The sequence below is a fragment of the Odocoileus virginianus genome, chromosome 4 (genome assembly GCF_023699985.2).
Source record: "Odocoileus virginianus isolate 20LAN1187 ecotype Illinois chromosome 4, Ovbor_1.2, whole genome shotgun sequence".
NCBI classification, from domain to species: domain Eukaryota; kingdom Metazoa; phylum Chordata; class Mammalia; order Artiodactyla; family Cervidae; genus Odocoileus; species Odocoileus virginianus.
In genome coordinates this window covers 12,099,419-12,111,426 of record NC_069677.1, presented here as the reverse complement: position 1 = coordinate 12,111,426, position 12,008 = coordinate 12,099,419, and the positions used below count along the sequence as shown (strand labels likewise).

Sequence of the window (12,008 nt, the reverse complement as noted above, 5' to 3'; positions counted from 1 at the left end):
TGGGGAAGGAAATAGCAACCCACTCCAGTGTTCTTGCCTGGAGAATTCCATGGACAGAGAGCTTTGTGGGCCACAGTTCATAGTATTGCAGAGTTGGACACGACTAAACGACTAACACACACACACACTACTTTTAAACATTAGATTGTTTATAATTTTCACCACTCTATATATACAAGCTTTTATAAACATTTTTGGATAAATCTTTACTTATATCCTTGACTGTTTACTTAGGATACAACCGTAGTAGTGGAATTGCTGGATCAAAATGTATGCAGTCCTCTGCTTTGGTTCAGCATTCGCGGTAGTCTTTGAAATAGCTTCTCTTTAACTTTCTGGGCCTAAACTTTCACTTTACTTCACTGCACTTGAGTTCCCTCAAGCATTATAGCAGAGGCGTTCAGAGATCAATTTTCCGAATCACACAGACCAAGGTTGAATCTTAGCTTTGCTGCTTACTAAATATGTGACCTTAAGCTATTTTAATTTACTTCTTTTAGCACTAGTTTCCTTGTCTATAAAATGGGGGAAATAATTCTACTTTTCTGATGTGGTTGTTGTGAGGATTAAATGAGATTTAAAAAAAAAAAACATGAAAAGCACTTAACACAGGCCCTGTCAGGTTCAAAGTGTTCATATATCCATATTGATGGAGTTGGACCCATTCCTCTCCCCAAACCCATGCAAAATGTCCTTCAAGACCACATTCACAATGCACCCACTCCTGTGGACTTGCAGAGCACGTGTGGGCTGGATCCATGTGTTGCTCAGCGCATGCTGTCTTGTTGGTTTCCTGCCTGTGTTTGTTTGGACCACAACGATGTGCTTCCCATCATGACTATGTGCTTTTCATGAGTGTTCATGAGGAATAGAGTCCATGGTGAAGAGGAGCTTGCCACTCAGTGTTGGTAGCATCAAGATAGTTTGTTGGAATCTGTTTAGAGCCTTTTGGCAGCTCAGGAGCTTTGAACATGGCTGCTGACTGAATATTGGATGAAACGTGTCTCTGGGGCCCCTGAACCCCAGTGTAGTCTAGGGGTAGCAGAGGAAAAGAACTCTGCTGAGCAGGCAGGGGCAGTGCTTTGCTAAGGCTGTCTCTCCTGGGTGTTGTCTGGCTGGAAGGCGGAGTTCAGAGCTCAGCATGTGGCCTTGGGACCTTTGTGGGGCCTGCCAGCCGCCTCCCTGGCCCTCATTACTTTGCACTGGGCCATAAGATGCTTTTGTCACCAGTTGGGCTCTCTTCCTGAGCATCAGCCAACCCACAAAAGTCCCTTTCACGCCTTGAGGATGCCTCCCCAGTTGCCAGGGGAGACTGAGAAGTGCACTTTGCAGAGCTGCAGATGGGAGGGCATGCCCGAGGATCCCTTCCAGGAGAGGCCCCGAGGAGGGGAAGGTGATGTGTGGAGGATGCTGCTCACCCTTCTCTCCCGTCTGGGTGTCTTTCAGGAGTCATGGCCGGCTTCAACATGGGGGGCGACCTCAGGGAGCCTGCTGCCAGCATCCCCCTGGGCTCCCTAGTAGCCATTGGCATCTCGTAAGTTCCCCTTGTGGCAATCAGCTGGAGAGAGGGAGAGAAAACCCCAGCAAAAGAGGGGATTGCTGCTTTTGTTCTAAGAGTGCCCTGAATGTGACCAATCTATTCGATATTCCAATCCTCCTTTTAACACTCAGCCAGCTGGAAAATTCACGTCTGGTGGGTTTAGATGCTTGCTCTTTCATCCCCCCTGCCTGGGAATGCGGCAAGGAAGGGGGTCGTTAAAGAAGGTGAACTCCTTTCTTTGCTTTTTCCCTCAACCTCCTGCCCTGCCCCTTCCCCACCCCCATTTTGAACTTGGGCATTTTGTAACCAGTGAGTTTCCAGGACCATTGCAGGGAATATAAAAAGGAAGAGTTTTGCGACAAAATAAGACTTGCATACTGCTCCCCTCCAATGATTGTCTGTGGGACTTCAGACAATTAACCTTCTGAGCCTCCATTTTCTTCTCTGTAAAATGGGGTTAATGAGAACACATGTGTCCTGTAGACTGTGGAGGAGATGCTGTGTGTAATGGCACACAGTAGGAAGTCAGAGGCTGGTTCTCCTCTTCTCCCAGCTTGCCTCCCTGGCGCTGCCCCAAGGCCGTCAGGCTTTCCTGTGTTAGTTCACACTGTGCCACCCATGTGAGCAGGCTGGGTGCCTTGGGTCTGATTCTGACGTAGAATCTTCTGTTTTTTCTCTGCATTACGGGAAAAAGCTCCTCTGCCTTCACTGGGTAGGTGTGAAAGGTAATGAAATCCCAGACATAACAAGGATTAAAGTACCTGCATTATTTTAACCGTGATGTTTAAAAAATATTAATATACTTCTTCATCACTGCTGAGTTTGCTTTAGCTTGTTGTAATGGGACTGTGGCTCCTAGCCAGGTATACAGTACCTGTCTATTTTGTGCTAAATAAGATGATCTCTCTGGGAGGAAAATGAAGCTGACAAAGATAAGGGTGGTTGTCCAGAAGGAAAAGAAGGAACCCTGTCTCAGTTTTGGTCACAGCTGGGAGGTCCCAGGAGGAGCCTTTGGCCCATCCTCCTACTGTCCAGATGGGAATGAGGCCACTGGGTTCATGTGAGCTCATCGAGGTCACAGGGCTTCTGAGGGCAGAGCCAGCTCACAGTTGGTCTTTCACACTTGGCTTAGCTCTCTGTCACCTGGGGGCCAAGGAACAGCAGGAGTCCGAGGCCTGACAGCTCATCAACTTGTTCTGCTGTAGAATGATGGGGTACAGACCTGCCAGTCAACCGTGGCCTGCATCCTGGCCAGCTGGACTGCCCCACCCCAGAAAACCTCTGTGTGTTTTCCTCTGTAAGAGGCAAATGATACATTTCTTTATGTTTATATGAAATGATATGTTTATGTATGTTTATATGAAATACACTAGTATGTTTATATGAAATACACTAGAGGAGAAAAGAGTACTGGCAGTGCCCCCAGACAATCTGGGGAGGCTTCGTGATGGCCATTCTCTGTCCTTGGGGACAGTTCCCTGGGGGAGCCCTCAGGCTGAGGAGGGTGGAGTGGAATGGGGTTGAGTGATGTCAGGTGGCAGCCCTGTTCCGCTCTTGGGTTTCTTGCAGGTGGTTTCTGTACATCATCTTTGTCGTCCTGCTCGGCGCCATCTGCACCCGAGAGGCCCTTCGCTATGACTTCCTGATTGCGGAAAAGGTGGGTGAGTCCTGCAGCCTGGTGGGCTCAGGCTGCAGTTCATTGATCAGCTCTGAGCAGCAATGGCTGCCTCCCCTTTGCATCCTGGCTGGGGAATCCACGTAGTCGTGGGCCCAGGACTGCAGTACAAGGGCCAAAACCGTGGGACAGGTACAGGTCCTTCCTATGTATACCCAGACCTGGGTAACCACATCAGAGAAGACACATGCATGCAGGTGCTAAATAATGGGGACACGGGCAACCCTGCATGTCAAAAATCAGAGCAGAAACAAAGAATCTGGTCACATGAGATCCCCAGCTCCAACAATCCTTCATTATTGCCAGTAGCCTCCCTTCCACTATGAGCAGAAAGCTACTCACAAGAAACTGCTAAGAAGGAGGAGGCTGATGGATAGAAAAGAGGGTAGGAAGCCCAGCACCAAGGTGAGGGGTGGTGGGAGGCAGAGCTGGAGGCCCCTTGTCCTCTATGGTTCCCCAGGGGATGGCCCAATGGATTTGGATACTGCATCTTTGTTTCCCTGAGCACTACACCAGCCCAGAGGTGATTAGCCAAGTCCTCATGTTCCACAGCCTCTGAACAGGCTGGAGGTCATGTGACAGTCAAGGACACTCACTTGGCATCTCTAGAACCCAGGAGATTAAGACTTCCAGATATTTTGCTGGAAATCCCCCAAAACTCCTCTCTTCCCTTAAGTTCCCTGGGGGAAAGTGGACCCTGAGATTCCCGTCATGTATCAGAAAGACATGCCAGGCCAGGGAGGTGTCCTTACTCAGTTAACTCCTGAGTATCACTGCTCTTATTGCAGAAAAAGCACCTTTTTCTCTGGTGTGAGGCTTTGCAAAGCTGCCTTGCAGGTACATAGAGGGGTGCTGCTTGGGACAGCCTGGGGCTAGAAGTGCTGAACTTACATTTTAGAGCAGTGTTTGGGCTGGCTTTTCACATTGGTGCAGGTTTCTTTTTCAGGTGTGTAGACACCAGTGTCAAGGTGATATTTATTTTCAGGGGTGGAAAGGTGTCTTGGCCTTACCTTGCAAGAAGGTTTGCAAGGGGAAGCAGTTCAGGGAGTGAGAGCACTGACATTCACTTCCCAGGGCCCAGGTCTTAGACCTCCCAGGTGAGCAGGGTTTACTCTCAGGGAAGGAGTCAGTGTCCCTCATTTATATGTCTGTGCTTGCTGCTGCCATCTCACGTCTCATCTCCCAGGGGCCTCTTCTGTAACTGTGGAATGAAAAGCTGGGCTCCATTAGAGCGACTAAAGGCCTCCGGGAGCAGCTGGGCCTGGACTGAGGGAGCGGCCAGCTGCTGTCCACACCATGCCAGCAAGCTCTGCCCCTTCTTGAGCCGGTTCTTTCTTGTGGATTCCCCCACAGAGGCCCTTTCAACCATCAGAGACTCTGATCTGGATGAAAAGAGTCAAATGATCCCCTGGGCGGGGCCCCTCTCTCCACTCCTTCCCCTATTTTGCAGGGAAGCCAAGAATAGGTGTTCGTGAGGGGGCAGCATGTGTCCCAGGAAGGCCACAAGTAAGAGTGAGAACAGCTTTCACCAGCAGCCGGGGGAGATCCACCAGCAACCCCGGGGGAGACTTTGTGGGTGGAGATTCCACCTCTAATAATAGACATGCATGGAGGTTGGGGGTGGGGGGACTTGTTTGAAAGGCCACCTGTCCCCAACAGTAAAACAGACAGGCAGGCCAGCACTTCACTGGTGGCGGGGGCGCCTGCTAAACCCTGCCTGGTGACAGCCTGTGGGCAGGTCACTGTGCACCCACCACGTGAGAGGTGGAAGATGGGTTTTTGGAGAGGACACAAGAGTGTTTCCTGGAACAGGCAGTTGTAAAGCCTATGCAAGAAAGAAAAGAGAGTATCCTTGGTTGTCAGTAGCAATCAGAGGCCGTCTCCACAAGTGCGGGAACAGGGACAGAACCGCTCGGGGCAACTCCACAATAGCGGCTCCCTGGTGTGCTGCCCACCCCACCCTGCCCTGGGGTCCCACAAAAAGAGGACCAAATGAGACTCCCCCTGAAAGCCATGAACCCCGGCTTTTCTTTCTTGCCCTCCTTGGGACTGACTGGGCTGCAGTAGCAGGGACTGTACTTGGGGAGTAAGTTGGGCCACAGGCAGCTGTACTCTTGGCACCTGGAGGAGGGAAGGGTGCGGCATGAGAGGCTGGCTGGTGCGCTTGCCTCACGTGGTCTCTCGACACACCCTGCCACCCTGATGTGGTGTTTAATAAACCGTTTGTCCGCCCTCCCCCATCTGAGCTGTGGCTTGGTCCTGAGCTGGCCCATCTCTGAGCTCTCCTGGGCCCCAAGAAAACAAGGCCTCTTCCTGCTGGTCTGTGTGCCCTGAGGGTCTCGCCTGGACCCAGACCTGTGGCCTCTGCCCCTTGACTCTCCTCCTCAGAGGAGAGAGAAGCACCTCTGAGCACTTCCTTCTCTTCCTCTCAGTCCTTTTCTGCCAGAACAATTATCCTCAGCGGCTGCTGGCTGCCCTGGATTCCTTTCCACTGACCTGCAGCTGGTCAGTTCATCTGTTTCTTTCTGGGTTTCCTGCCGCTCCTCTGATCAATTTCTAATTATTTGGCTTCCCAGCCCATGGTTTCTCTCAGAAGTTTCTTTTCACTTTATATCCCTACCCCAGAGGAACTTTTTCCTGGCTGTCGGGTGTTAAGCTTTCTAAAAAATCTTGACTATGTCACAGTGACTCTGAGGTAATCTGTATGAGGCACAATACCTGGTGCATGGTTGATGCTTACTTACTACATCTTGATTCCCCTACACACTCCTATGGACTTTCCAGGTGGCGCTAGTGGTAAAGAGTCCATTTCCTAATGCAGGAGCAAGAGACATAGGTTTGATCTCTGGGTTGGAAAGATCCTCTGAAGTAGGAAATGGCAGGCCACTGCAGTATTCTTGCCTGGAAACTTCCATGGACAGAGGAGCTTACTGGGCTACAGTCATGGGGTCGCAGAGTTGGTCAGACTTGAGCGACCGGACACAGACACACTCCTACTATGGGGATACCTTTACAGACAGTACACATTTTCAGGTGGGGACATTTTTTTCCCCTATTAATCCACATGTTAAACTGAATAGGAAAAGCCCCCAAAGTGTCAATCTCAATATTATTCAGTTATAGAAAAAGGAATTGTATAAATAGCAGATATTAGTAGGGCTAAAATGAAATAGACTGATTAATTGTTTCACAATAAGCTTATATGAAGCCCAAGAAGAACTGTTTATTACACATCAAAAAGATCAAGTATTTTAGGAGCCCTGGAGCTTGCTAACTAGCAGAATAAGAACAGATTAATCGGAGGAGTATCTTCAAAGCATGCCTGTGAAAAATGAGCCATGGCACAGGGAAAACTCTCATCACTCTTGGATTTGACAGTCACAGTTCACAAGCTGCACATGGAGTGAGGCAGGGCTTGTAGCTGGGGGCGAGCCTGGCCCAGCACGACCACGCAGCCCCGCCTGCCTGTCCTCTGCTCTCTGTCCTGGACACAGCTCTGCCTCTTGGGAAGTGAAGCCAACCATGTTTCCTTGTGGTGGTGGTAGTGGTTTAGTCGCTAAGTTGTGTCCGACTCTTGCGATTCCATGGACAGAGGAGCCTGGCAGGCTACAGTCCATGAGATTCTCCAAGCAAGAATACTGGAGCGGGTTGCCATTTCCTTCTCCAGGGGATCTTCCCAACCCAGGAATTGAACCCAGGTCTCCTGCATTGTAGGCAGATTCTTTACCAACTGAGCTACAAGGGAAGCCCACATGTTTGCTTGTGGAAAGTGGCTATCAAGTGAGAGAAAAACTTCGGTTGAAAGTGGAGATGTTGGTCACCTTGTGGGATGAGGACAGTATTAGAAAACTCATGCCTGCAGAGAGAGGGCACTGCTTGGGATTGTAAAGCGGTAAAGCTGTCAGGATGTACTCCTCAGTAGTGTCAAAGGGCCACAGGAATTGGATGAGGCAGAATGCGTACTTTGGAAATGACCTTATTAAACCCAGTTCTTCAAAAGAAGGGAGTGGCCAGTGGGTTGGTAGGATCTTTCAGTGACTGGAGTTCCTATGGGAGCTAGGATCAAGTACCAGGAACAGAAAGACGAGTTAATGCTTTTCATCAATAGTTACTGAAAAAGAAATTAGGGTAGTTCACACCCCAGGTAATATATTACAAAGACAGCATTTTGTGATGACTCACACAAGCAGATGATGGAAGGGCACCTTTTGGGTTTTCCTAAAGAATTGTTGACACATATCTGCGCAAATAAATTCTCACTTCCACCTTCACTGGCATAGGTAGTTAAGTTTACAGTCCCAGATAAATAGAGGAAATGATTAAATTCTACAAGGCTGGGAGCAGAGCCTTGGAGCTTACTGTTGTACCTGTAAAGCTTTGCTCTATGCCAGGTGTCTATGCTGTCCTCAGGCAGTGCTCCCTCCAAGGGTAGATGGGTGACAAGGAAGGGGCAGGACTCAGGTGGGAGAGAGAGAGAATGGAGTTGTTATATTCAACCACAAGGACCAACGTTTCGTTTCTTTTTCAGAAAATTGGTTGAATAACAGTTTTACATAAAAGAGTGGCAAATGGACAGTCCATTTAAATGCAGTTGACAAACTGGACAAAGCTTCCTACACCTAGATGGTCATCCCTCTGGCCCTTGGCCCCAGGGCTCTACAGCGGTCCTGGGGAGTGTTTGTGGGAAGGCTGGCCAGGATGGAGGTCACCATATCCATCCACATGCTGCCAGAGACTTGTTAAGTTCCCGAGGTTAGTTCCAACACTGAACCACACCAGCCTGGGCCATTTCCTTCCCACTCACGTTCACTGTAAATGGGTAGGCTATACATGGAAAAGAACTTTTTACACTCAAATGTATGTAACCTTTCAGATAAGAAGCAGTAAACTTTCTACAAGGAGATACCATGCCTGCCTGTGATTTAGAGTTCTCTGAGGGGAGCATGCATGGAAGATAGGGAACCATGCCCAGTGACTTTCACCCTGACTGCACCTTAGAATCACCTGGAGGGCTTTTGGAAAAATCAACTATGTCTGAGTCCCACTCTGTAACAGTTAGAGCAGAATCTCAGGGTGACTTGTGTGTATAATCAGAGTGGAAGCTTTTTATAAAATTTTATCACAGAGTTCTTTTTTTTTAAGAAAAAAAGTCAACAGAAGGTGGAAACAAAGGATATAGATGAATGATTGCATCTCAGAATGAGTCAGGGGTTTGATACTGGGACCAGTTTATCTAACAATTTTGTAAGACATCCAGGACACCAATTACAGTGGAGTTGTGAAGCCTTATTACTCCAGCCAACAGTACTTGCTGAATGCTCTGTGCCAGACTCAGTGTGGTGGGGAGGGCCAAGATGCAGGAGACTTAGAAGCTTATGGCATGCTGGCAAGAGGGGCCATGAGTGTAGTTAACCACAGGGTAGATGACCTGCCATTAGAATACACAAATAAAGTGAGGGAATATTATATGACATTAATTTCTTTTAGTAATAAAGTGGTAAATAGAGTAGGGTGGGATAGACATAAATTCATGACACTGAAGAAAATAAGGGAGATTCACTGGGGATAAAGATGAAGTAATGCATTTAAGGAGAACTAATCCACACTGAATTAAGGAAAAGGTAGGCTCTTATCCAAAAAACTTCTGACCTCCCTGACCGTTTGAGGGTTATTCACTTATGTGAGGTCTTGAAGGGAGTGATCCCCATTTATTATTATAGGACCCCAAATGACCAAACTCTTGCTTGCCTTTCCCTTTGTGCCCCTGGTAGGGTGTGTGACTTAGGCTGGGCCCACCAGATGCTTCAAATGTCATGAATGATGCAAAGGTAAAGTGATGGTGAGAATTCATCTTTGGGGCAGCAGGTGCTGGTAGCATCTTGGTCAGACTGCTCCTGTTCAGGAATCTGAATGCACTGCTAGCTTTAGGTCTTGCCTTTTTTCAAGCCTCATCTTTCAGCCTTCTGATGATTCTGTGACCCTCCAGTATCCTATAAACACATGCTTAAAAAATATTTCCTGTCAAGAATCTTGGCTGATACAGATTTCTGGTGCTAGTTTATGGCCAATGTTCAGTATAGCTTGATGCATTGTTAAAAAAAGGAAGCAAAAACTGGGGTGAGGACCGTCTTCATGGAGAAGGGTGTAAGGGACAAAACAGAAAATGAAATCTAATGCAGCTGTAACAGCTGGACAAATGAACACTTAAAATACATAGTTCAGGCCAATTGCCTAAAGTAAAATGTCAATAGAAAGGAAATGGCCCCTCAAATACTTAAGAAAAGAGAGACTTTCCTGTGGCCGTAGATGAAGTTCAGCTCAGGAGGGGGCGGTGGACTCGAGGACTCACAACAGACAGTGGGGGACACAGCTGCCAGCAGCAGCACTGGCCTCTGCCAGGGGGCCCCGTGCAGAGCCGCTCTGCCCTCTCTCCTCCTGTCCGCTGCTGCCTGTGGGCCATGTGGCTCTCACTCTCCCATTTAGCACTTTTGTCTCTGTATCGGCACCGAGTGGACCAGGTTGAACTAGACAGGAGCCCCATGGACGTGAAGCCAGTGGAGGAAATAGTGTGTCTGCTGCTCCCCAACCTCACACTGAGGTGCAGCAGAGCCCTGAGGAGCACCCGCTCATGTCAGGGGCTGGAGGGGGGGCTCATGGAGGAGGGGAGGTTTGTGCTGAGTCTTGAAGCACAATTGGGAGTTTGAGAGACAGACAGTGAGTGGCTTAGGGATGTGGACAGAGGGTTCCAGCAAGCAGGGAAATCATGCTGATGGATTCTGAGTGTGCAGGGTGTGGGACTAGAAGTGTCACAGACCAAGAAGGGCCAGGTATGTCAAGGCAGTGGGGAGCCTTTGATCTTTTTATGGCAGGGGCATTCATTATGACCAGTGTGCATGTAGGTCATGCTGGCAGAGGCCTGGGGACAGAGCTTAGCCCTTAGCATTGTTGCTGGCAGTGGTTCGCAAAGGATAGTCCCCAGGCCATCAGCATCAGTATCACTTGGACCCTTGTTAGACCATGGAGAAGGGAATGGCAACCCACTCCAGTGTTCTTGCCTGGAAGATCCCATGGACAGAGGAGCCTGTGGGCTACAGTCCAGAGGTTGGCACAGAGTTAGACATGACTGAAGCAGCTGAGCATGCACACACTTGTTAGAAATCCAAATTTGGGGCCATATACCAGACCTGCTGAATCAAGAAACTGTGAGGTAAGACCCAGAAAATCTGTGTTTTAACAAGCACTCTGGATGAATCAGACACAGTCAGTTTGACAAGCTCTGTGTAGTCCATACAAGAAGTGATGGTGGGTCAAACTAAAATGGTGGCAGTGCCAAGGAGGTGGGGTGGGTCTGAGGTACTGGGAATGTATCTAAGGTGTCGAATCTGGAGGATTTATGATCAGATGGAGTGTGGGTGGGTGGGGAGCAGAAGGGAGCAGAAGCAGATTCTGATGTTGAGTAATGAAACTGCTTCCTCACACAGGTGTCCCTAGTGGGTTTTCTGTTCCTTTTGGGCTTGTACATCTCATCCCTGGCCTCCTGTATGGGCGGCCTCTATGGAGCCCCCCGGATCCTGCAATGCATCGCCCAGGAGAAAGTGATCCCCGCACTGGCCTGTTTGGGGCAAGGGGTGAGTGACCTTTACTTTGAGAAATGTACATTTTTGCTGATCAACTGACTGTTGGCCAATAAATTGCTTAAACCTTTCTGATAAGAGCCGCTGGTCTGGTTCTGGTAGTGAGAAACAAGCCTGCACCCCTGTCCTCTGGCTTCTTTAGTCTGGGGCCGCTGACAAAGCATCTGTCAATGTCATAACCACCCAGAGCACTTCGGCACTGGGTTAGTTAACGGTCACAGCAGCACCATGGACCCTGCCACGGCAGAGAGATGTGGTGCCACAACCTTTAGTAAAAATAAATTCCGGATCCTCCAAGTTTAGCCTAGACAAAAGAACCTCTTGGTGAGGAGGGGGACCTGGTCCTTGCAGCTCTAACTCTGTCCTGGAGATTCACCTCCCCTTTGGGGTCACTTTATGCTGAATTCTCACACTTCTGGTCTCTGGGCTCCCTGTTAATCCTCATAACCCTAACCCTAACTGATACAACTTGGTGGAGTCAAATCAAATGAGACATTCCTAAAACTGAATGGGTGACAAGAGAAGGAAGTCGCGAGAACCCCACTTCCCGATAATGTGTTTTGTAAGCTGTCAGTCAGTTCAGTTCAGTCGCTCAGTCGTGTCCAACTCTTTGTGACCCCATGAACCGCAGCACTCCAGGCCTCCCTGTCCATCACCAACTCCCAGAGTCCACCCAAACCCGTGTTGCAAGCTGTAGTTGATTTCTATGTTGTGGAAACACAACAGGGTTCCTCCCCACCCCATTCCCATTCCCAGCCCCATTCTTGTTTGATGCCACGTGGGTACAAGTCATCTTTAATCCCTCCCTTTACCTTCCTCTGCTTCTTATCCACCAGTCAGCATGGATGGGTAGGACAAGTGACTATCATCTCTAGTAACTTCCATGTGGTATGTGCCTTTTATTTTATTTTAATTTATTTTTATTAGGTAACATGAGTAGTTGTGTTGTTCAGTCGCTCAGTTGTATCTGACTCTTTGTGAGCCCCTGGACTGTAGCCAGCCAGGCTCCCCTGTCCATGGAATTCTCCAGGCAAGAATACTGGAGGGGGTTGCCATTTCCTTCTCCAAGATAATGTGTGTACAGGACTCAAAACTAAAAAGATACCCTGAGAATTTTTGCTCCGGTCAGAAGAGTCTTTCTACTTTTTCGTCACCCGTA

General features: G+C 48.8%; 1 protein-coding gene across 1 annotated transcript in view; it reads left to right on the top strand.

The window, feature by feature from the left end:
* SLC12A8 (solute carrier family 12 member 8) overlaps positions 1-12,008 on the top strand; it is a 135,697-nt gene that overhangs the window by 96,001 nt on the left and 27,688 nt on the right. The window contains exons 6-8 of the mRNA XM_070466125.1: positions 1,447-1,534; positions 3,110-3,197; positions 10,697-10,843. Coding sequence (XP_070322226.1) covers positions 1,447-1,534; positions 3,110-3,197; positions 10,697-10,843 — 323 coding nt within the window. The remainder of the gene's footprint in view (positions 1-1,446; positions 1,535-3,109; positions 3,198-10,696; positions 10,844-12,008) is intronic.